General features: G+C 37.4%; 1 protein-coding gene across 5 annotated transcripts in view; it reads right to left on the bottom strand.

Moving 5' to 3' along the window:
• GLIS1 (GLIS family zinc finger 1) overlaps positions 1-26,470 on the bottom strand; it is a 260,750-nt gene that overhangs the window by 25,925 nt on the left and 208,355 nt on the right. For 4 of the 5 annotated variants that reach the window (XM_070745920.1, XM_070745924.1, XM_070745921.1 and 1 more), the window contains 3 exons: positions 23,756-23,866; positions 20,806-20,938; positions 8,182-8,329 (listed from right to left, as the gene is read on the bottom strand). In XM_070745920.1, coding sequence (XP_070602021.1) covers positions 8,182-8,329; positions 20,806-20,938; positions 23,756-23,866 — 392 coding nt within the window. The remainder of the gene's footprint in view (positions 1-8,181; positions 8,330-20,805; positions 20,939-23,755; positions 23,867-26,470) is intronic. The other variant, XM_070745925.1, reaches the window with a different exon arrangement.

Consider the following 26,470-nt stretch of genomic DNA (forward strand, 5'->3'; position numbering starts at 1 on the left):
CTACAATAATCATGTGTGAAAAACATTCATAAGTCACCTTTTCATTACCTCGTGACTTGGTTGTAAGTTGAGGGCTACAGGTTTTCCCCCAACAAACAGACAGATTTTCAGGCTCTACAGATCAAAGTGTCCAAGCACAAGTGATGTTAATACAGCACATTGCTACCTGGAACTTTAAAAGCAATAATAAAAAAAACTCTTAATGTGACAAACTCTACTTTTTATATGACAAACTGCTCCTAAATAAAATATATTTTAATTAATATTAATATAAATTGGTATAAAGTTACCTGATCTCTATGCATCACATGCTTCTTTATTAAAGGGAAATAAATACTTTTCATATGTAGCCAGGGTAAATACATTTGGTAATGAAGTCAGATTTTGTTAGATCATTTTCAAGTAAATTAAATATTTTTTGGTTAAACTATGTAAACGTCTTAAAAACCTTTTGGGAAAACTGAGTGCTGCCCTTGTTACTGACTTTGGCAAAGAACAAAATAACAAGGGCCTTTTTTGTTGTTGTTTTTTAAAAAAAGAAGGTTTTAAATCAAATTCTTAGCCTTTCTGTCAAACATGAGTAGATTTCTTGTGCTCAGCATCTTGTGGTGTTTGGCTTCTTTTATATTTGATGATTCAGTAATTAGTTTGTGATAGCAATAGTTTTGCTCCATCCCAAAGACTTAAGCTCAGGAATTCAAACCTGTCATCACTTTGGCTCATGGTGCATAAATTTTGTACATTCCGTATATTTTAACGAGTCTTAAGAGGTGATAAATGAAACAAATGTTGTAGTTTACCAAAAGGATGAAGCAGGTAGAAAACAATGGCCATAGATTGATAACTGAGACATCCCCCCCCCCTGCCTATGTAGCTGTATGTATGATATGTTTGTGTGTATGCTTTTTTATATACTGGGGTTTTTAGGCTTTTTAATGTAAAATTGTTATTTTAAACTTTAATATTAGATTTGTTACTGTATATTGTTTTTATCATTACTGTGAGCCGCCCCGAGTCTGAGGAGAGGGGAAGCATACAAATCTAATAAATAATAATAATAATAATAATAATAATAATAATAATAATAGAATCTGTGCAGTAATCAGTTCAGTATCTGACGGAGCATATGTCTATTATAGATTGTCCTTGTTTACTAACCACTCATTCAGCAACCATTCAAAATTGACAATGGCACCAAAAAAGGAAGATTTACAACCAATACTCAAAGTTGTGGCTGTTGTGGAATCCTTGTAGTCACATGATCTCAATTTGTGTGCTTGACAACTGGGGCACATCCATGAGGGCCACAGTGTTATACAATCACGTGACCACCCTTTGTGACCTCCGCAGCCAGCATCCAACAACAAGCAGAATCAATGGGGAAGTCAACAGAAAGTTGCATTTCACTTAACAATTGCACCACTAAGCAACAGAGTTCACAACTAAAGTCAGCAAGTGAGGGCACCCTATATTAACAAAAGTACAACATTCTAATAACCTGAATGAATACATTGCCCTAAAAAGATTGTAGAAAACTCTGAAAGAAAGTATGCTGAGCACAAGAAATATTGTGTTAGTAAGTAAGAGTACAGTATTAGCTTTCTGTATGATTATTTCAAGTGCATTTTCTGCCACAAAATATTCTCCTGTGGTGTTAGAAAGCTCAGAACAAATCTTGAGTGTTACAGTATGTATTTTGGCTTTTTTAATTGTTGTTCATAACAATATTCAACAGAGTATCGAAAAGTGTCTCTTGTCTCTGTACAATGTATGCAATAAAATGCAGTAAACCACTAAAAGAACACTACTCTGTAAGATAACATTAGTACAGCAATACAAATATAATAAATAAATATAAATAAATAAACTCCTTATGATGGAAAAACACCACAAATTCTGTTGCTAAAACAAATCTTGCCAGTGAGATCAGCAGAGAATAACAAGGCCTAAAATAAGATATTATAAAAGTGATCTTAACATTGAAAGAATATATCTAGATATTATATTATTTTAAAATCCTGGGAATAGAAAAATAATTATACAAGCTGTCAAAGCAATAGTGATGAGAGCACATGGAACAAATTCAACTTGCCAGAACAATTGAGATTCAAACCTATTACCTAAGTCATTATTCCTACCATTGAAGCATGAATATTGTAGTATTACTTCAGGAAAGGTTTTATAAATGATTTTGGAGTTTGGGTAGGTATCTGTGAGAGGGTGGATTATCCACTTCCAGATAAAATTAGGGTGTGATACCAATTGATAAAAAGGCATGCCCCACAATTTGTGAGAGCTTCTTCTAGCAGTTATGAATCCAGAAAAAATCCCTGAGTCCCTAACCTTTTAGAAGAAATATAAACTCTTTAGAAAAGGTTCAGTCCCTTAATTTGTTATGAAAAACTATTCTGGTGATATGTGTCAGATTTATCTGAACAGTAAGTTCAGTAAGTCAGTAAGGGGTGTACATAAGTGTACTAGAGTGCCTTCCGTCGCCTGTCCTATAGTCTCTCCTATATCTCATATTTCTTCTCTACTATATCCTCTATAACATTCATTATGTATTATTGTGTATTGGACAAAATAAATAAATAAATAAATAAAATAAAACAATTCTACTTAGCTTATTTCAACAAATGACAAAAGAGAATTAATACACCATTCACTATTACACCTCTCCACAACATTGCAATTTCTTGATTTAAGATATTGCCAAATACAAAACTGCAGGATTATAGAGAATGCCTTGTCTTGAAAATAATTGGTGGTTTAATTCAAAATTCAGCACAGGAAATTATTATTATTATTTATTAGTTTTGTATACCGCCCCTCTCCGTAGACCTGGAGCCTATGTAAGTAGAACCTATTGCAAAACTCCTTATGATGGAAAAACACCACAAATTCTGTTGCTAAAACAAATCTTGCCAGTGAGATCATTATGACTAGAATAAATAGTATTATAAACTATTGCATATAATGTTATCACATATTTGCATTTACACACTAATCTGAAGTAAAATATTTTCCTATTTAATAAACTTACATGCACTCCAAAAATTAAGTGAGGTCAGTAGCATAATTTAAAAAGTATGTTTTATTGCATTTAGAATAATTCACTCTACCATCAACATGATTAGTAGATTTTTAAAAATCTAATTAAAAGTATTCAAATTATTATTTGCTTGAGCAGTGGTTCTCAACCTTGGGGTCGGGACCCCTTTTGGGGTCGAACGACCATTTCACAGGGGTCGTCTAAGGCCAGGGGAAAAGGCAAATTTCCCATGGTGTTAGGAACTAAAGCTGGTGCCTTGGAATTTATTTTTACAATCCAACCAATCAGGTGTTTACAGTGGGGATGTCCCTCTGGCATTCCTGCCAATCAGCTTAAAGCTCTGTTGGGAGAATTGGCGCTAGACTTATGGTTGGGGGTCACCACAACATGAGAAACTGTATTAAGGGGTCGCGGCATTAGAAAGGTTGAGAACTACTGTGCTAGAGTGTTAGTTTTGTCCATTTTCAGACATTCCTAGTTTTCAGATATATAGACTCTGGGTTATTTAAACTGTTAGACTTGCTTCTGAAAAAATAGCATAGTTAAAAGCACATTGACACTATTTACTTTCTTAGATCAGCATGTTCTTCCACTGCGTGTTTAGCAATATCTCTCTCAATCCAAATTCAATCCAGTAACAGACAAAGCCAATAAATATTAAATTTGTTCCTGGATGAAGTTTAAGGAAGAACATCCAATAAAAAGTGAAATCACTTGGCTTGTTTCATATGCCTTTGACACAATGGAGATTGCATCAATGGAAAGGAATAAATAAATAAATCAATAATATATAACTAAGAAAAAGATTCTTGCAATAATGGACTTCCTTAAGAAGGATCAAAATAAAGCATCATGAAAATGGGAAGGGAAAACCACAGGAGGCAATGAAGACCTGAGGAAGCAAGTGGAGAAAGAAAAAACAGAAACTAACAAAAAAAGCCGGGATAGCGCAGAAGGTAAAGTGCTGTACTCCAGGCCACTGAAGCTGACTGTAGATCTGTAGGTCAGCGGTTCAAATCTCATCACCGGCTCAAGGTTGACTCAGCCCTCCATCCTTCCGAGATGGGTAAAATGAGGACCCGGATTGTGGGGGCAATAAGCTGGCTCTGTTAAAAAGTGCTATTGCTAACATGTTGTAAGCCGCCCTGAGTCTAAGGAGAATATCCCAATATCCTACTTCCTGAAGTGGAATGTTGACAACAGAAAGAATTCTAGTCTTTACTGATCTTTGGCTGTACAGTGTTCCCTCGATTTTCGCGGGGCATGCGTTCCGAGACCGCCCGCAAAAATCGAATTTCCGTGAAGTAGAGATGCGGAAGTAAATGCACTATTTTTGGCTATGAACAGTATCCCAAGCCTTCCCTTAACACTTTAAATCCCTAAATTACAATTTTCCATTCCCTTAGCAACCATTTAGGTTACTCAGCATGTTTATTTATTAAAGTTTATTAAAAAATGTTTTTTAAAGGCAGACAAAAGTTTGGCAATGACATATGACGTCATTGGGCAGGAAAAACCATGGTATAGGGGAAAAAACCATGAAGTATTTTTTAATTAATATTTTTGAAAAACTGATATAGACGTTCCGCGAAGTTCGAACCCACGAAAATTGAGGGAACACTGTAATCCCAACTACATGTTAAGATTGTTTTCAAAGGAAGGAACATCAACCAATTTATATTTTATAGGAAGGCAATAATATACATGTGTTTGCATTGACAAATACACTTTTTAAAATAACTTGACATACCACTTCATAAAATAATTTACAAGGTTCTAAAGATTATATCTGAAAAACTAGAATTCCTTCTGTTGACCAGGAGTGAATTAATCACTCAATCTAGTACACAATGATATGGTAATCAGATGGAAGTTATTTTAAAAAGTGTCTGTGTGTATAGGTATGTCATGGCCTTCTGATAAATATAAATCAGTCAATATTCCTTCCTCAAATAACAGTCTGAATGTGAAGCTGGGATTATAACTCTCGAATTAAGTGATTAGTTCCTTCATAACTGATAGAAGGCAAGATATTTGAGCTATGATCTAAAATTTGCATTTGCAATTCTGCAAAGACTGGCATTTTATACTTGCTAATACAGTAATACCTCGTCTTACGAACCTAATTGGTTCCAGGGGGAGGTTCGTAAGACGAAACATTGTTTCCCATAGGAAACAATGTAAAATCCATTAATCCGTGCAACGAAAAAAAATGCAAAAAAAACGCCGTCACCCAGCTGTCACCTTTTGAAACAGCCGGGGGTGCTTCCCAGCGTCCTCCTGAACCCGAACGCCAAACCCAAACTTCCAGGTTCGGCATTCGGGAGGCCTCCGAAAAGCCTCCCGGCTGTTTTAAAAGGTGACAGCCGGGCGGCGGGGCTTCCCAGCGGCCTCCCGAACCTGAACTTTTGCCGAACTTCCGGGTTCGGCATTCGGGAGGCCGCTGGGAAGCCCCGCCGCCTGGCTGTCACCTTTTAAAACAGCAGGGGGCTTCTCGGAGGCCTCCCGAACGCCGAACCCGGAAGTTCGGGTTTGGCGTTCGGGTTCAGGAGGACACTGGGAAGCCCCCCGGCTGTTTCAAAAAGCGACAGCCGGCCGGCGGGGCTTCTCGGTGGCGGTGGGTTTGTAAGAAGAAACAAGTTCGTAAGAAGAGGCAAAAATTTTCTGAACCCCAGGTTCGTATCTCGGGTTGTTCGTAAGTCGAGGGGTTCGTATCATGAGGTACCACTGTATTTAACATTCCCACTGGTTAACAAGTTGGAACCTAAGCATAATTAGGAAATATCAGAACAGACTCATAAGCAAAGCCTTTCCCTTTAAATAGTGTTTAGGGAACATCCACAAGTTCCACATTTGAAACAGTTTTTTCCAGTTTTTATTTACTTCTCAAAACTAAAGATTATTCTTATTGCAGTGTGTGATTCAGGTTTTTTATGAGAGCAAAGTCAAAATAGAACAAAAGCTGGGTGGCCAAAAGAACAAGCCATTATAATTGCAGTATGGGAAAACTTTTCTAATAGAAATTGGATGGAAGCTCTATTTTCTTTAAATACACTCAGTTTTTGAATGTCTGAAAAATTACCGGACCTTAGGAAACTTAATTTTCCCACTATCCAAATAGGGTTGATAGATGCTGGTTTAGTAAGTCACACAGTTATAGGCATTATTATGGGTCACATATAATTTTCTCTTTCTCCACCCTAAGGGCCTGCCATCATTAGAAGCTACAATCTTAACCTCTTTCCTAAGTATACTTTTGAAATAAAACACTGCCACCTATAATTTGTTTTGAACTTAGAGGCATTCAGTTTATCCAGTTTCACCACATAACAGTAGTTTTCAAAAGTACCTTTTAAAAGTGTGTATATATGTATCCCCACTTACCCACATTTAATGTAAAAGAAAATGTAATTCCCAAAATGCATATACTCAATCACACGAGAGTAGACATGGGAAATTATGAGCACAGAGCTCAAGTTTCACGGGGAAAATAGGGATGTGGCTCTATGTATCTGATGAAGTAAGTTACACAAAATCTTATACATTTCCATTTTGGTCTCTTAGAAAAATAGCTCTCCCACCACTCTAATACAATTTACAAATGGGGACTCTACTCAAAAAGAGGATAAATCAGCACCTCAAAAACAATAACTTATTGGACCCAAATCAGCATGGCTTTACTGAAGGCAAATCATGTCATTGATTTCTTTGACTATGTCACAAAGGTGTTGGATGAAGGTGGTGCCGTGGATATTGCCTATTTGGACTTCAGCAAAGCCTTTGATATGGTTCCACATAAAGAGCTGATAGATAAATTAGTGAAGATTGGACTTAATCCCTGGATAGTTCAATGGATTTGCAGCTGGCTGAAGTATAGACATCAGAGAGTTATTGTTAATGGCGAGTATTCTGAGCAGAGACAGGTTACAAGCGGTGTGCCACAAGGGTCTGTTCTGAGTCCTATTCTTTTTAATATGTTTGTGAGTGACATAGGGGAAGGTTTGGTAGGAAAGGTTTGCCTATTTGCCGATGACTCTAAAGTGTGCAATAGGGTTGATATTCCTGGAGGGGTCTGTAATATGGTAAATGATTTAGCTTTACTAGATAAATGGTCAAAGCAATGGAAACTGCAGTTTAATGTTTCCAAATGTAAAATAATGCACTTGGGGAAAAGGAATCCTCAATCTGAGCATTGTATTGGCAGTTCTGTGTTAGCAAAAACTTCAGAAGAGAAGGATTTAGGGGTTGTGATTTCTGACAGTCTCAAAATGTGTGAGCAGTGTGGTCGGGCGGTAGGAAAAGCAAGTAAGTATAACAAGCAGGAAGAGGGAGATTGTGATCCCGCTATATGGAGCGCTGGTGAGACCACATTTGGAATACTGTGTTTAGTTCTGGAGACCTCACCTACAAAAAGATATTGACAAAATTGAACGGGTCCAAAGACGGGCTACAAGAATGGTGGAAGGTCTTAAGCATAAGACGTATCAGGAAAGACTTAATGAACTCAATCTGTATAGTCTGGAGGACAGAAGGAAAAGGGGGGACATGATCGAACATTTAAAGATGTCAAAGGGTTAAATAAGGTTCAGGAGGGAAGTGTTTTTAATAGGAAAGTGAACACAAGAACAAGGGGACACAATCTGAAGTTAGTTGGGGGAAAGATCAAAAGCAACATGAGAAAATATTATTTTACTGAAAGAGTAGTAGATCCTTGGAACAAACTTGCAGCAGACGTGGTTGGTAAATCCACAGTAACTGAATTTAAACATGCCTGGGATAAACATAGATCCATCTTAAGATAAAATACAAAAAATAGTATAAGGGCAGACTAGATGGATCATGAGTCTTTTTCTGCTGTCAGTCTTCTATGTTTCTATATTTCTAAGCTACGAAAGAGTTATTCTTTTGTCCTTCACTTTTCCAATATGTATCTTTAAGAAAGAGTTTTGAATAAACTCATTCTTTCTTTCTTCAAATGGAAGAATAATCACCAGTCAATGAAGCTTCACAGGTAGTAGCTGGCTGAATGCATATGACTGTATGCAAAGATCTTTCCTGTTCTTGAGCTCCGGAGACCCAAACCAAAGAAAGTTGAAATATTAAACATTGAAAAATATTTTATTACATACCCTTCTCCATCACTTTCTATGGATGATACATGATGATGTGCATTTGTGAGAGCTGACTCAAGTATATGTTGCCTTGACAGAACATTCTGATGTGGTGGTAGGCCAGGCGATGGTCCATTGTGGTTTGTGCTGGAACTGGTATACATCCCTAAGGAAAAAAATGTTTGTCGATGAAAACTTTTTATACTTCCTCTAAAAAGTATCTTTTTAGCATAGATGTCTCAAAAAAAGTTCCCACAGGTCTTTGTCTTACATTGAGAATGAGAATGAAGGTATCTTCCAATTTTACAAATATAAAATCATGTAGATCTTAAATATTTAGAATACAGTAAAGAAGAAAAACTGAACTAGATCCTATAGTTTGTTCCTACTGTGCATGGAAAAAACAAAGATGGCAAATGAAAGTCTTTAGTATGTATTTCCCAGTAACTTATACTAAAGGACATGCTGCCTCCAGTATTAGAAATAAGATATAATCATCACGATTAATAATTACTTATTTGGCATGGAATTATCTAATTTACCCTTTAAAGCTCATTAACCTGGTGGAAATAATTAACTTCAGTTAGGATTGACATATCCAAGAACAATTGGCTGTAGATAGTTTTCAATGGTTTCAAAATTTACAGTTAAAAGAAAGATTACTAGTAGATAATAAGATTGGAATTGAATAACAGAAAACAGGATTTGAGGTTGAACTACCATGTGTATAAATGGTGAAAATATAATTGCTAAACGTATAAACTTTTAGTCAAATTTAAGAAGAAAAGGTGAAACACTATGATAAAATGGGCTAACATATATTTGCACATAATAAACTGATGGAACAGTGGGAAAATATGATTAAAAGGATTGACATTTACTTTATGTTATAAATTCAGAGAATTTTTATAAAATGATGTATCATTGGTATATGACTCCAGAATATCTAGAATGCATAAAAGTACTTCAAATTCATGTAAAAATTAGACACATTAGAGAATTTATGCTAGAGAGAGGCATTTGTTTTTTATTTAGTGAAGCATGTATATGATTACAAAGTATAAACATGATTGTGAATATATAAGAAGTACAAGCATGGGTATGAGTACATGATATTTTATGAATATATGAGCATGTTAGGACAGGGATGTAGGCATGCTGTGCACTTACAGATCTCTTTGGAATGAGGTGAAGTCAACTGTAGACTGTCTAAGGCAATGGCTTTTAACTTGGAGGGTTGGGATCCCTTAGGGCAGTGGTCCCCAACGTTTTTTCCACCAGGGACCAGTTTCAGCAAGACAATTTTTCTATGGCCCGGTGGGAGCGGAAAGGGGTGTGGTTGGGGGCGGGATTAAGCATGGGGATGCTGGTCCTCCCCACCCCTCTTTACCGCCATCGCTCTATGGCTGGCAGAACCTGCCTCCCAAGCCCTCTTGCCCAGCGGGAGCTAAGCGCTGGAGAGAGGGGGTCAGGCTGGCCCTCCTGCCTCCCCCCAGCCAAAAACGCAAAAGCGCCCCGCGGCAGAAGCCAAAAGAGGCTTGAGCCTCTCGGTCCTTCCCGCCCCTCTGTCCCGTCCATCGTCCTGTGGCCGGCAGAACCTGCCTCCCGAGGCCTCTTGTCTGGCGGGAGGCGAAGCGCTGGAGGGAGGGGGTGGCGGCATGAGGGCCGGCAGCTGCTGACTCCACGGACCGGTGCAACATGCCCTGCGGCCCAGTACTGGTCCGCGGCCCGGTGGTTGGGGACCCCTGCCTTAGGGGGTTGAATGACCGTTTCATAGGGGTCACCTAAGACCATGGGAAAAGACTAATTTCCCATGGTGTTAGGAACTAAAGATGGGCTCTAGCACAAGTCCGAAATCTCAGAAGACAAAACCCCTCATCCTGGTGACTGACCCAGATTGGATCCTTCAACATTATCTTGGGACACAAATATTCAAGACAGAAAATAAATGATATGAATTTATTTTGAGCCACCCAAAATCCTTTTGGAGTTGGATGACATATAAATATCACTATATAAACAAATAAACAAATAATAGTAACATGTTTGTTAATCTATGAATCTGTCTTCCTTATTGACTTTGCTTATCAGAAGGTTGCAAAAGCTGATCACATGACCCTGAGATACTGCAAACATCATACATACTTGTCAAGCATCTAAATTTTGATCATGGTCATGCTGCAACATTTGCCAGAGTGAAAAATAGTCAAAAGTTATTTCAAATTGTCAACAAACAAATGGCTGTAATTTAAGTTCTACCTGTATAGTACATTTCATACAGAGAACAAAATTTTACAAAGCAGAATAATATAATGCGCCTAGGAGCAGAGCTAATTCTACTTTAGGAAAGAAAGAAGTTAAGAAATCAATATGGAAATTAAGGGAAATAAATCCATATAGGTTTGATTTTAAATTGAATCAATAAGGCTTTGGTGGAAAAACTGAGAAATTAAGACTCATCAATCAACTCTTTTGTTAGGAATTCACATAGGTTGCTTATATCTAGTACAGATCTCTTAAATGGCTTTCTGAGGATTACATGGTCATAAAAATGCAGTTTTTATTTACTATTCTCAATTACAAAAGCAATTTTAATATCTGTACACTTTTCGGTAAACTTACGCTCTAAGATTTCTTTTCAGAAGTTTCTTATTCATGGAATGAATTTGCACTATAGTGTTAATGTTTTTACACATATCCTAATTGAAGACAACTACAATCAGTTGACTGTTTAACAATTATTATCTATTTGTATATTAAATATTATTTTCCTTTGTCCTATGCAAAAAAGGGGCATCCATTGAAATAAAAAATCTGAAGCAGATACTGTAGTTCCAAGTAAAATTTGCAGTTTTAACTAGTATCTTTAGCATTATGAATTGTTTTGGCTGCTATGACTTATCAGAAAATTACTTTAGCTATTTCTAAATAATAAAAAAGATTGAGTGTTATTAGTTTATCTACAATGTGTAGACCAGTGATAGCACATCTTTTTTTGGCTTGGTGCCAAAAGAACGTGCACACACCCACACCCATAATGCAAAGCCTTCCCACACACACAGGCACACACAACCCTCCCCCATGTTACCCCCCTGGGTGGAAAATGGCCCACAGTCCAACCAGCAGTTCATTCCTGGACTTCTGGTAGGCCTGTGGGGTCCGTTTTTCGCCATCCACAGGCTCTGGAGGCTTTCCTGAATCCTGGGGAAGGCGAAAACGACCTCACCCACCTGCAAGAGGGCTGATAATCAGCTAGACAGCACGCAGAGGCGCACTGGAGCTGACATAGTGCAATGCCTTGCGTGCCCTCAAATATGGCTCCATGTGCCACCTGTCGCACGCGTACCATAGGTTTGCCATCACAGGTCTAGGCATACATCTGGCGTACAATTTCTTTTTAATCCCTAAAAGCTAACAGGTACAGAAACTCAAAAATCAGATGTCTTTTTAATCCAGTGGCAACTTATTTTAAAAATTGTGAAACAAGCTTCTTTTGATCTCCAATGTGGTTCATTCAACAGTACTTTAAATTTATCGAACAATTTAGAGAATGTTTACCAAAGGCTGGTTTCATAATGTTAGAAATGTAATACGGAAAATGGAACATTTATTTATACAGTATGGGTTTGTCATACAGTTGATACATTCTTGCCTTGAATTTATGGACCTATGAACAGTAATTCTAGAACTACGATTGACCTCTCCAGGTTCCTTAGAGGACCTCTCCAGGTTCCTCAGAGGTCAGTAAGGGGCGTGCATAAGTGCACCAGTGTGCCTTCCGCCCCCTGTCCAATTGTCTCTCCTTATCTCATTTATCTTTTCTTCCTTTCAAATAGGTTCACCTATACTTTTATATCTTTTCTTCTATTCTTTTCTCTATTTATATTATTACATATCTATTCTCTTCAATGTGTATTATGTATTGGACAAAATAAATAAATAAAACTATATTTTCTATCTAGGAATTTTTTGTTATGCAACCTTTATCAACAACACTAAGGTGATTATTATACAACATTGGAAAGGAAAATCTCCCTAGATTGCACTTACAGATTGTTGATGTATATGGATTCTTACCAACATATAAATTAATTCTTTTTTAAAACCCTATTGGATTTAAGCGTTGTATGCAGAAGTGGGCTGCTAAGGTGAAACAGTTATGTGTGCTCGCCCTTGTGGCTCTGAGTCCAGCACAATTATGCTATTGTACCTGGGCAGGTAGCAAAATTGTGTGTGGACACACATGTGTACCCGTGTTTCAGCGCAGTTTTTTGCTTCCGCGCACACTCAGAGCCACAGGGGAGAGCACATGTCACCATTCTACCTTAGCAGCACACCTCTGGTTGTATGTAAAGTAAAGCCAAAAAAAAAAAGTATTTGATGCATTTGGGAGTAGCTATTTAAATTCATTCCAAGCTCTTTTGTTAGCAAATAACAGTATAAATCTCAGATAAAAACAGAAAGAAGAAAGATAAGTCAAATAAGAACAGAAAGAGGAAATCCATTTCAGAGATGAGGTCACAATTAATATGACTAGACTGTGGAAACATCTCATTGATTTGTTTTATTTGTAGCTTAACAAAGATCTTTTATGTTTACAACACGGTGTATATTTAATTATGAATTATCAGTGAGCCAGTTTGATCCAGTGGTTAAGCATAAGGCTAGAAACTATGAGTTCTAGTCCTATTTTTGCCATGAAAGCAATCTGGGTGACCTTGGGCCAGGTATTTGCTCTCAGCCCAATCCACTTCACAGAATTATTGTTGTGGAGGATATAGGAGGAGGAAAGTACATGTTTGATACATTCACTGCCTTGAGTTATTCATGAAAATAATAAAGCTGGGATAGAAAGCAAATATGTAAATATATTATAACAGACTCTGATTATGTGCAGACCCCTATTTGCATGGAATCCTGTGTAGGCATTCTAACAATCGTTTATAAATTGAGCACTAAAAAGCAACCATTTCATACTCATTTATTTTTTGGAAATTGCATTTAAAAGGGGTTACACTTTTCTCCCATAAGATTTAAAGTGTCCCTGAAAGGATTGGTGAAGTTTTTTAAAATGGTAAACATTCCAGTTTATACTAGGCTTATTTGCATACATTGATAAATAACATGCCAATAAAATGAAATGAAATAAAACAGAAATTTTAGGACATTATCCATTATCATCACTAAGAAATATCCAATGCTGCTAATTTGCAGAAAATACTTTTAACTGCTATTCTGGGGAAATTACTGTTTGTCTGTTCTGTAGAAACTATGTAATTATGGTAAAGCAAGGTCACTGTAACATAGGCTAAAATTTTGTTTCCTTGAACAGATCCTAAAGAACAAAATATTTAGTTATTTTAGTTCCTCTGGGTATGTTCAAATGAAGATCACTCACTTAATGTAGGTACAATAATAATAATAACAATAATAATTTATTAGATTTGTATGCCGCCCCTCTCCGAGGACTCGGAGTGGCTCACAACAGGAACAATAATACAATATAATACAAATCCAATATTCAAAAACAAAATTAAAAACCCATTACTACTAAAAAGCAATCAATTCTACACAATCACGCCACTCTCAAATGCTAAAGTCAGAAGGGTGGGAGAGAAAGTTAATCCCCCCATGCCTGGCGGCATAAATCGGTCTTGAACATCTTGCGGAAGGCAAGGAGGGTGGGGGCAATTTGAATCTCGGGGGGAGTTGATTCCAGAGGGCCAGGACTGCCACAGAGAAGGTTCTTCCCCTAGGTCCCGCCAGACGACATTGTTTAGTCAATGGGACCCGGAGAAGGTCAACTCTGTGGGACCTAATTGGCCACTGGGATTCGTGTGGCAGAAGGCGGTCCTGTAGGTATTCTGGTCTGATGCCAACACTTTGAATTGTGACCAGAAACTAATCGGCAAACAATGCAGGCTGCGGAGTGTTGACGAGACATGGGCATATCTAGGGAGGCCCATGACTGCTCGTGCGGCTACATTCTGCACGATCTGAAGTTTCCGAACACTTTTCAAAGGTAGCCCCATGTAGGGAGCATTGCAGTAGTCGAACCTCGATGTGATGAGGGCATGAGTGACTGTGAGCAGAGACTCCCTGTCCAAATAGGGCCACAACTGGTGCACGAGGCAAACCAGGGCAAACTCCCTCCTCACCACAGCTGACAGATGATGTTCTAATGTGAGCTGTGGATCGAGGAGGATGCCCAAGTTTGTGGACCCTCTCTGAGGGGGGCAATAATTCCCTCCCCCAGGGTGATGGACGGACAGATGGAATTGTCCTTGGGAGGCAGAACCCACAACCACTTCGTCTTGTCAGGGTTGAGTTTGAGCCTGTTGACACCCATCCAGACCCCAACAGCCTCCAGGCACCGGCACATCACTTCCACTGCTTCACCGCCTAGACATGGGGTGGAGATGTGCTACACTTAAGCTGAATAAGTGCTGGCTCCTGGTATATATGTTAGTTCGGTGTGTGGGTGTGTGTGGGGGGGTGTTTCCTAACACATTAACCACTTCAGATTATAAATACATGTAATCCATCAAAATCTAAATGGCTTAACCTTCAGCACCAACATCTGTTAGAAAACTAGCAACATAATCATCTGGGCTAAAGGCTTTTTAGGGATACTGCCAAGTAACTGTAAAGATAAAAGAAATAAAATTGCAAGTTCAGAAAAAAGCAAACAAAACAAAAGTCCTCAACGCTGTATTATTTTCCTGTAAGTCCCACAAACATCTCAAAACTGAGGTCAGCATAGTCTAGTGGATGGTTAACACTCTAAGGACATTATCTGCTGAAAACTATTCTAAATCACGGTGAGATACTTCAGAGAAGTCTGTACATAACCTGAAGTAATGTGGGTCTTCTCCAATATGATTAGAACTACAATGAAGTGATTTAGGCAATCCGGAACTGGATAAAAAAAGACCCCTGACAGTTGTGGAATGTAGTCCCAAGAGGAGTGCAGGAGAGAGAGAAAGCAAAGAGATCATGAAGTTTGGAATATTTGATATCCAGAAAAAGGGCGAAAGCAGACCCTCCCTAGAAAGTTACAGAGTATATCTAGTAGTTAGCAGGCTCTTGCTTTAGTTTGGCAAGATTTCTGTCAATAGATGAACACAATAAAGTAACTACTCAAAAGTAAATATACATGCCATTTTTGGTTCCTTTTACATAAATCTTGTCAGATTAAAGCATTTGATGTCTTTTTGCTTTCTGTGAAGGCCCTTCCCCTTGTGCAATTTTGGGATACATTCCACAATTACATACATGCATGCGCGCGCACACCCAAAGGGAGAATGGAGAGTAAAAAGTAGATTGAGATTGACAACTTTGCTTTTACACATAGGGTAACTATATATCCTTTCATTATAACTATCTGTATCTGACTAAAAGGTGAAAGTAGGAATGTTCAAAATCTGGTTTGCTATCAGCACTAAAATCTGCTTTCCACTGCTTTTCCTGAACATGCTGTCTGCCTGCAAATTAAAAAGGAAATCTTTGAGTTACAAGTAGCTGGAAGAGAACTAGCATGCCAATGGTGCTGTTTTCTGTACCCCTGCTCAAAGAAATCCTATCAATCAACCTGGGTTTCTCCATGAAGCAAAGTGAGTAAATTAACACCTCTCTGCCTAAAAGCAGGTAATGGGAGGAATTCCTGGAAGAGTTTACGAGCAGGGAGATGTTAGATGGACTGCTGAACTCAAAGCCATAGTGATCTGCTGTGGTCTTCATTTATCTGCACTGAAAGAGTGAGAAAGCTCCAACCCTTGCGGTGGACCTGATATAGAACTGGGATTTATGGGTCACATTTATTGATTAACTCAGGACCTGCAAAGGTAAAACGAAGAGGGCGGAAACAACCACTCAAACATTCCTGAACAACTATAGTGCGAAGCCCCCTGCTGAGCCAGGGAGGGTCCCCTTGGCCTTGAACTTAAACTTGACCCTCCCTTGCTCCTTGCCACGCCCATGCATGTGGGGAGGCTCACCCACCCAGGTTGTTGTCTCTGGGCATGCGGTGGGTGAGCCCCAAGGGCATCTTGCCTCCATATCCGGGACGGCCTAGCCTTGTAACCGTGGCGGGGAGTGGCCCGTCACCTTTCAAAAGGTGCCCAAAGGAGTTCACAGTTGCTGTTACTTCCAATTTTCCGCCCCTTACCGCCTCCCCATGACCAAAGGGATATGAGCTGACCTACCCTATGGAATAAGATGCTGGACACCCCCAAACCGACCCTCCCCATCTAACAGTGTGGAGTAGGCAAAAAATGGTCAGAACCAAAAAATGGTTACGGGTGCCAAAAATCCCTACTCGGCCCCCGTAGGTGGCCATCAGTCACACTGCGGCAAAGGGAGGGTGGGTGGGTGCCTGCAAGCCAAGGCTGGCGGCATATCCAGAAAGGGGAGGCAAGCGGCGCTCCGTCCCCTTTTATACTGGGGGTTGCCGCTCGCCTTCCGGAAGTGCATCATGCACAGGGCATGCTGGGGAGGGGGCCATGCACTGTGCTTGTTCGTCTAGTGTCCCCCTCCCAGTCCTTTACCGCCAGCGTCCTCCATGCGCCCGCCACACCGCAAACGCGCCAGCCTTAAGGAGGTCAACAGTCCCTTATTCCATTCACAAGGAGTTTGAATGCTACAATCTTGGCTGTGTGTCAATTATTTTAAGAAACTGAGTTCTGCATCAAGTACTTCTTTATATCCTCATGAACGGGCAAAAGGCTCCTTTATTTCTTGTGTGATATGTGTTGTTGCTGCAATTTTGTCAATAACGTGTTTCACACCCACTCTAAACTAATATCTGCAACAAAAAAATGGCTCATTTCCGCCAAAATAACAAAACTACTTAAAACTGTTGTTTTGTAATAATAGCACTTACATTCCACTTACGCTTCCAAAATTTTGCAGATTACTTTTTAAAGCCCATCTCTATAATATATGTCACATTCATATAAATTGCTTCTAAAGTGATGGGAAAAGAAGAATCCCTTTTAACTCTCTGCCAGGTTCTTTGGAACAATCCTTTCCTTCCATCAATTCTGGATAAATTTATGGAAACTTTATTCTCTCAGGAGAGGCTAACAATTACTCAGTCACATTTGCTAAAAAAAAAGGAGAGAGTTTAAAAGTTTCCTCTAAAAAGACCTTTACACTTTAATGGCCCATCATATCTACAAATATCAACGTATGCATTCCTTTATTGTAATGTGTCATTAAAAAAATTCTGACTTTTTGGTCTGAAAACTGGCAAGCTTCATTCACTCAGAAAACATACCATATTTGTAAATGTTATCTGTATCTGTTAAATGTGTTTTTTTTTTTAAAAATAACTGGGGTTGGAGATTGGTTCTTCGAGCTTATGGATTGGTTTCTGAATATTTTGTTACCAAACTAGGTAACATCTTCAATGGAATTTAGGAGATGTCACTATCAATGTTCTTCTGCTTATAAGGGCTTTGTGTGATCAGTAAATCTTGGATGGGGTGGTCACATCAAGTGAGGGTCTTATGATGGATCTTGACTGTCACCTGACATGGGCCAAACCTGACCCATCACAAAACCCATCACAAGATCCTCACCTGACATGACTTCCCCATGACCTGACATGATCTCCTCGTCACACAAAGCCCTTATAAGCAAAAGCACATCAACATTGACATCCACTAAATTCTGCTGAAAATGTTATCTAGCCTGTTAAGAAAATGTTTGGAAATCAACCCACAAGCTCAGAGAAATAACCTTCAACCTCATCCTACACCCGAACTACAGATATTCACCACTATCACAAGTATTATAACTGTTGGTTCATATTCCAGAAAGTTAATAACCTATACTAAATTTTGGATTTTACAAAGATTTCACTTTAAATTTCAGGTGAAAATGTTACATCCATAGTTATTTGAATTCATTTTTTTCTTCTAGCTGTGTTTCAAACTGGATTTATTGCGAGTTAATTAGAAAGATGTGAAATAGATTCTCTTGTAAAACTGATATAGTATCAATAGCTCTCACATAGAGAATTGTCGTACACATGGACTTTAAATTATGTGAAACAATTCCATTATAACAGTAACATGTTGGGAGTGAGGAAGGTACCGGTATTTGTTCAGTTGACTCTTGTTAGCAACAGAGAGCTGGAGTAGCTTACCTCTTTGCCTGATTTAAAACTAGGGTTTTTTGGTGTTTTTCACATAAGAATTTGCAGTCTAAATTTTATATGAAGCAGCAGTATTGCATTCACTTTAATGATTTTGAAATGCAGCACTGCAAAACCACGAGAGCACTTTTAAAATATTCTTCCTTTTTAGCCTTAGCACAAGCAGGTTCCTTTGAAATCCAGCATAACAGGAGTAGATTCACAGAAAACATCTCCAGATGCAACGTTGTCCTTGGCATATTTAAAATATGCAGCAGATTTAGTTGAAAGGGAAATGTTCTAGGTAATCTAAGTAAGAAGCACTTTATTCCTTACACTATTATTTCTTTCAGAAAGCAATTTAGAATAAGCAATTACGGTATTTTTTTAAAAAACTTAGTATAGAAGATTTGCTGGTACATTTTTTAAGCCTGTAGTCTGCTATATATACTACAAAGTAATTTGATTCACGGATGCCAATAAAGTAACTTTCCAAATGGAATCCTACCACAGTTTGCAACATCTGTGGGTTCTAAGTAGGACCTAGTGGCCTGATGTCTATGCTGCTCTATGCTTCATTTTTCAAATACCTTTTGGCAGTTGACATCCTACCCATAAGGTTCTGACCCATTATTCTTGAATTAATAGCTATATTTAGCCAGGTATCACTTTAGCCCTGCTCCAACTTGGTGCTCTCCAGATGTCTATAGCACATGTAGATTTTATTTATGATTAGAGTTGGAAGAGACCTTGCAGATCATCTAATCCAACCCCCTGCTGGTGCAGGAGACCCTACATAACGCTAGTCCAATAGCAGTTCAGTCTAGATAACCTACCTGAGCTCAAAATATCACCAATATGGGAATCTGGGCTAAAAATGTTTTACATGACATGGTAAACAGACTTTCTTCAGATGAGATCAGACAGCAAATCCCAAATTGCTAGGAATTCTGCACTGTATGATCATGTATGAAGGGCATAAAGATATGGAAAGCCGCCCCGAGTCTGCGGAGAGGAGCGGCATACAAATCTAACTAATTAATTATAATTATAATTATAATTATAATTATAATTATAATTATAATTATAATTATAATTATAATTATAATTATAATTATAATTATAATTATAATTATAATTATAATTATAATTATAATTATAATTATAATTATAATTATAATTATAATTATAATTATAATTATAATTATAATTATAATTATAATTATAATAATAATAATAATAATAATAATAATATGGCACAGACGATCCACTGGAACTTGTGCCGGAACTACCATTTTCCAGTGGCAAAGAACTGGTGGGATCATAAGCCCGAAAAAGTGGTCGAAAATGAGCAAGCAAAACTACTGTGGGACTTCTGACTTCAGACTGACTGAATTCTGAAGCATAACACACCAAACATGCCAAGTCCCAGTGGTACTTGGCATGCTGGGCACAGTGCCAAAGGATCTCAGTGGACATTTGAAAATCATCGGAATTGACAAAATCTCCATCTGTCAATTGCAAAAGGCCACTTTATTGGGATCGGGAAACATAATTCGCCGCTACATCACGCAGTCCTAGGTGCTTGGGAAGCGCCCGACTGGTGATGAAATACGAAACCCAGCATAGTGATCTTGTTTGCTGTGTTGCATTGACATAATAATAATAATAATAATAATAATAATAATAATAATAATATATTATTATTATTATTATTGTCATTATTGTCATTATTGTCATTATTGTCATTATTGTCATTATTATTATTATTATTATTATTATTATTATTATTGGAACTTGTGAAAAATGCAAGACCACCATTACTGCTTGTGTCTTAAACTACGATAACTGTTAATAGAGATGTGCACATGGTCTTTTTGGCATTTTCCAAAGAGGTCACTGTGAAATAGCATTCTGTCATTTTCCTAAGTCTATGTTTGATGTGTTCCTACATATATAGAATATGTTTACAGTCAAGTTTACAGTCTGAAGTCATTCTTCTTTGATAAGACCAAAGAACCTTTATACTTGGATGATTAAGTGGTAGAAGATAAATGAAGAATCCTATCAAGTAATTGGTCCTCTGAGAGTTTTCCCAATTTTCCTGACAGTAGTCAGGCATTGTAATTGGTGCTCAAATAATTCTCAGATTGTTTCTTGTTGGGAAAAATTATATAATTATACTGTCTAAAATAATAACTCAAAAGAATGCCATCAGCTATATCAGGGACATATTTCAAAATATGATTTGATTATTTATATATTTATTTTGACAGTACTATTATTAACAAATTGTTTTACTCTTACTTTTGAATTTCAGGTCTGAACATATTTGTTTTATTACGTTCTTCCTCTGATATGTTCTTTGGAGTAGTATATCCTTAAAAAACTCTGAACTAATATGTTTGTTTAAGGCATCTGGCAAGCTTTATATTTAGATGGAATTTGCAACTGAGTTCTCCATGGTGAATACTATTTATTGTATTTAAAAGAAATACTCCCACCTGTAATGAGGTCATGATGGCTCATTGATCTCCCACATTTCCCATCCAAAATGTGTTGTGAAGAAGGGTGAAGCTGCTGCATAGTTAAGCATTCGCTTAATATTTCTTGTTCAGCATCAGAATATGAATGTAGCTATAAGAGGATACAAAACAAAGAGATTTTCATTTCAAAGAGTAGAACTCAGATGCAGCTAATTTAATGCATATGGCTTTTTGCCCATAGCCTATACATTTATGCAAGAAACAAAACATCATTGTTTCCCTTAGTTCAGCAAGGGGAGATATATTAGGCTTCTAGTTTGGGTTTTCTTGCATATGCAAATTGATTATACTAATCCATCAGCATCATGTTGATTCTTAGAATATTTGTCTCTCATATCTTAAGTTCTGTTTCTCAAATAAATGCATCAATTAGTAACTGTGGGTCAGAATTTCCTAAATAAGAAAAAATGTTGGTACTTATCAGATTAAAATCACCAAATTGGTATGTTGTTGCTCATGTGCAAAAGGTACTGCTGACCTGCCAACTGTTTTCCATGTAAATTAATGCACTGGCAAAAGTGTCTGAAGCATGCTCTCTTCACAAACCACAATGTCGATCATATTAGAAACAGCAGGAGAGGAGAATTAAGAAAGAAAAGCATTTCTAATTCTTTTTCAAACATACTGATGCTGCCAAGTTTTTGTCATAACACAAAGCTCAAATTACCCCAAAATATCTATCCCCTGTTATGGCTGCTAATAAATGGTTATTGTTTTGAAGTTTATAGAATTCAATTCTCCCTTCTCTTGGCTTGGTTATTCTAAATTAAAAGATCTAGGCCAAGCAGTTTAGCCTTCAGTCTTAGCAGTCAATTTATAGAAAACATTCAATATTTTAGAACAAAACCAGATAATCAAGGTTTATGCTATTACTACTACTGCTATGAGTACAGTATTGCATAACTGCTTAGTTTTCATCTAAGAATACATTTCAATGCTGCTTAAATAATAATAATAATAATAATAATAATAATAATAATAATAATAATAATAATAATAATAATTGGTACATCCGTCTTTGATAACCATGTTTTTCAGGCTCCGAGTTATAATAACATTTCATGATTGTGCGATTCTCTGACATTGAGAATTTCTGCCGCTTTTTGATTTGTAAGCTTAGTTTGTTTTGTTCCTGTAGCTCATTTGTCGATGGCTGCCCAGGTTCCACAGCAGCAACCGCGACAATCGAGCCAGTATGGACTTCTTTTTGTTTTGTCTCTCCATTAGTTTAAATGGGTTAGGTACGTTTAGTCTGGCTCCTCTGCTTTGACCACTCCGGCAAGGTTAGACCTGCCAGTAGTTTACACTACCACCGGCACAGCTCTCAGCTTCATTGAAGCACACAAGTCCCACTACCACGACAAGGCCTACCCATCCACTGGAACTTGTGCCAGAACTACCATTTCCCAGTGGCAAAGAACTGGTGGGATCATAAGCCCGAAAAAGTGGTCGAAAATGAGCAAGCAAAACTACTGTGGGACTTCCGACTTCAGACTGACCGAATTCTGAAGCATAACACACCAGACATCCTGATTGTGGGGAAAAAGAAAGTATAGATCATCGACATCGCAATCCTAGGGGACAGCAGAATTGAGGAGAACCAGCTAGAGAAATTAGTGAAATACGAAGATCTAAAAATTGAGCTGCAACGACTCTGGCATAAGCCAGTGAAAGTGGTCCCAGTGGTACTTGGCACGCTGGGCGCAGTGCCAAAGGATCTCAGTGGACATTTGAAAACCATCGGAATTGACAAAATCTCCATCTGTCAATTGCAAAAGGCCACTTTACTGGGATCGGCAAACATAATTTGCCGCTTCATCACTTAGTCCTAATGCTTGGGAAGCGCCCGACTGGTGATGAAATACGAAATCCAGCATAGTGATCTCATTTGCTGTGTTGTATTGAAATAATAATAATAATAATAATAATAATAATAATAATAATAATAATAATAATATTTGTATGCCGCCCCTCTCCGAAGACTCAGGGCAAATAAAGTAGGAAGTAAAGGTTCAGTGTTGAAGCACAACTTGTACCGCATGCAATAAGACATTTCAGGTTGAAAACATGAGGAAGGGGAAGTTTGCCTCAAAACATGAAGCCTACACAACTTCTATGTCCTTTCTTCTCAGAAAGTCCAGCTCAGGAAAATATTGGTACTAACCAGGGCATCTGCAGATCTGCCTGATAAAACTGTTCAAGAAAGGAATTACAATATGAAACCCTCATTTCTTTTGTATTTCATTTCATACATGTACAAAGTAGCAAGGTTTTGACTGCATGGCTACATCTGTCCTTGTGATTTTTCTTAATGCTTTATTTGCCTCATAGGGCATTTCCCTCATGGCACTCAGATTATGGCTTTTTTACTTTTGAGAAAATTCACCCACTTTCCCTTCCTGCTGGATTCTTGAAAATGAAATGTTTCACATTTGAATAATAACTTGTTGTTTATTACTTTTTGACTGCCTTTTATTTTTAAAAATCTACTATCAATTATCATTTCTAAGGATTACTTTCCATGATTGTGAGCTTCTTGGCAACTGGTGATCCAAAATACAATTGTGTGGTGTGATAATTTTATTATGGCCTCTAAAGTAAACTTTCTGAGCCTGTTATAACTTTGAACAGTTGTTACAACTACCAATCATAAATCAAGGACTATTTATAGACAAGATTGAGGGTCTAATCAGAGATCAATTCACCAATTGACCTAAATTTAATACAATGTCATCATGTCCAATAGTTGCAAGCAAAAGAGTGTGTAATTTAAGACAAACACCATAAGTTTAAGAAAATAAATTAGGATCCTATTCCTGTAGTGAAATCATTGAAGGAAATAAACAATATCCGCTCAGCGTTGAGATATGTTTCTTGGAATTCATGATCTTTGGAATACTAGTCTTACCTTTTTACGCACCTGTTGTTCCTTGACAGAATGAGCCTTCACGTGTTTTCTAAGGGAACTTGGGTCAGTGTAGCGTTTAGAGCATCCAGGAATCTGGCAAGCGTACGGCTTCTATAAGTGCATGGAGGGGAATAAAAGAAAAAATAGATAACATGGGAATTACATCCTTCATAAGATATGAACTATTATATTAACAAAAAAAACTGTAATATTCATTGGTGATGTTTAAATATGCTGTTGCATTTAACTGTGTGTTCAGGGTGAAACTACAAATTACAGGTGAATAATACATAACAGGTAAATTTATATCCAGGCCTGCTAGAGAGGTCACATTTTCTTTTCTTTTATTCTCTTCATTCTCAGTTTAACCAAAATGCTTTACACCTTTGGGAGTTTAATAAATTTTTAATAAAGTCAACTGGATAAAAATGTTTTATATATATTATTTATATCATTCCTTTTAAGAAGTACCCCTACTGTCTCCAATACTCAGAAACTGTACATACAATTCTGTAGTTATTTTATCAAGTTTTCATGATCATGCATCTTGAGTTTCTATGGGCAATTACCAGATAGCAACAATATTTCTATATAAAAAGCAGCTCATCGGCTATTGTGTTCAATCTAAGTGAAAAATTACCTTGACAGCCTTAAAGGTATTCATACTGATATAAATTGGTATTTAAGCAATTCAATCTAAAATTTATTTCACAAAATCAAATTCTGAAAGGAAACTTGCTTTCTACCTTATATGCATATTTTATTTTTTATTATCTATTACAATTATAATGTGAAGTTCTACGGTTGATTGGGACTTAACCCTAGCTAACATAGCCAAGGGGCTGTAAAACAAATTAGAGATAGAGCCTTGTTCTGTGGTATTTATTCTTTATTCTATTTACATGCTGGCCTCATCATTGCTTTCCAATGTCTGTTATCCCAATCTATCATATCATACCCAATTTTAGGATGATTATAGAACATCATCTTAAAACATTTTTTGCTATAGTTTTAATATCTTTTCACTGGCACCCAGAAAGCTTCTGACAAAATTAAATGATTTTGGATTACAAGGTTAATAGCATTGCCAATATTGAAAAATCAGTCAGCTTACTGCTTTTTAAAAAAAAATTGTACATGTAATCCAGTTTCAGGATAGCCTGAGACCTAAATCTAACCTAATAATCTGCTATTCAATCAAACCAGTACATTCTAGCAGGTCTTTGTAATTATTTACAGATTCTCCTTTCAGAGAAGATAAATGACAGATTGACCTGCCTTTGGAATCTGAAATCAATTCCACATGTATTCAGTAAGAAATAAGCAGTCCATATAAATCCCTTTTCTTTGTAGGCACCTCCAAAGGAATAAGTAGTCCTGCTTCTTGTGCTAGCAGGAAATTTCCAAAGGAATAATAAGATCATTCACCAGCTCGAGACTCCAAAGGCTAACCTGATATGTACCCAAAAACTTGTATATGAAAGTCAATTTACTGAACACAGAGAGAACTGAAATTTGAGGAAGGATGATGGAAACCATTAAATAATTCCTTAGTGGAATTAACCAGGTAGCGTTCTACACTGCAACGGCGACACATTATTAAGGATGGGAAAGCTAGACCAGAAAAATTCCATCCATACTAGTCCAAACCTTTTCAACCTCACTGTCACACAGTATTCAGTTACACAGCTCATTTATAAAGGGGATTGGAGTTTAAACTGTCGTGAACTGCCAGTTTTGTGTTACGTGCATTTGAAGTACTAACATCAACATGCAAGATGCATTCTCATTTACTATATATTCAGTAATCAAAAGCAAAAACTGCTAGTGTGATACGAAGCTAAAATCCCTGGGAAGATTTAACAGGATAAAAACGGATGTTATCTTGTGCAGACTATAAATACTGCAAAAGGTGTAAAAATAGGTTCAGTAAGAGTAAATAAGTTAGTAATAAAAGGTTAGTTAAAATTATTACTGTACCTTTTTGCTGATTAGAAGTATTTCAGATAGGAAGGAAGAATATGGAATAAACGGTACGAACAAAGGAAGAAAAGGAAGGACAAAAACAGAATAGAAAAGTTAAAGAAGACCTTTGCAATAAGACCATCCAAAAAGATACAAGGAAAGGGAGGGACTTGCTTCTGTGTACATCACACAGTCTTCAAACTGCTTTGAGGGATACATCTGCCTCTCCTCCCCTCCCCATCCCATCCACTTGTATTAATGTCAAGCCATTAAACTTCAAAAAAGTGCATCCTATATGACATATTAAGTTTCAAAAGAGCCACATTTCAGAAGTAATTACAAATTCAAATCCCTAAAGCTGATTTTCAAATAAATAAAACATTGTTATTGTAAGTGTGCTTGGGTTGGAAAATGTGACTGAGTGGCTTGTTTGTTTTTGGAAGGCATAATGTACATTACACATTCCTTAATGCTGCACTGTCTGAAATGTGTAGCTAGTTTAAAAGTAAATATCAATTAACCTCTAGGTTTCTGCCACATAAACACCCAGCCAAACATTAAACCACATATTCACCTCTTTCAAAAAGACAAAGGGGGGACTTGTGAGCTGTGGAGCAGTAGCTAAGAAGACTAAAGAGTCTGCTTAGCTTTCGTGGGTGATTGACCATAGTGGTCAATAGTGGAGGCTAACATGACCTGGGCAGTACAGTAACATTGTCATTTTCCATACTCCAATGTCTTAGAAAGTTA

The sequence above is a fragment of the Erythrolamprus reginae genome, chromosome 3 (assembly GCF_031021105.1).
Source record: "Erythrolamprus reginae isolate rEryReg1 chromosome 3, rEryReg1.hap1, whole genome shotgun sequence".
NCBI lineage: Eukaryota > Metazoa > Chordata > Lepidosauria > Squamata > Dipsadidae > Erythrolamprus > Erythrolamprus reginae.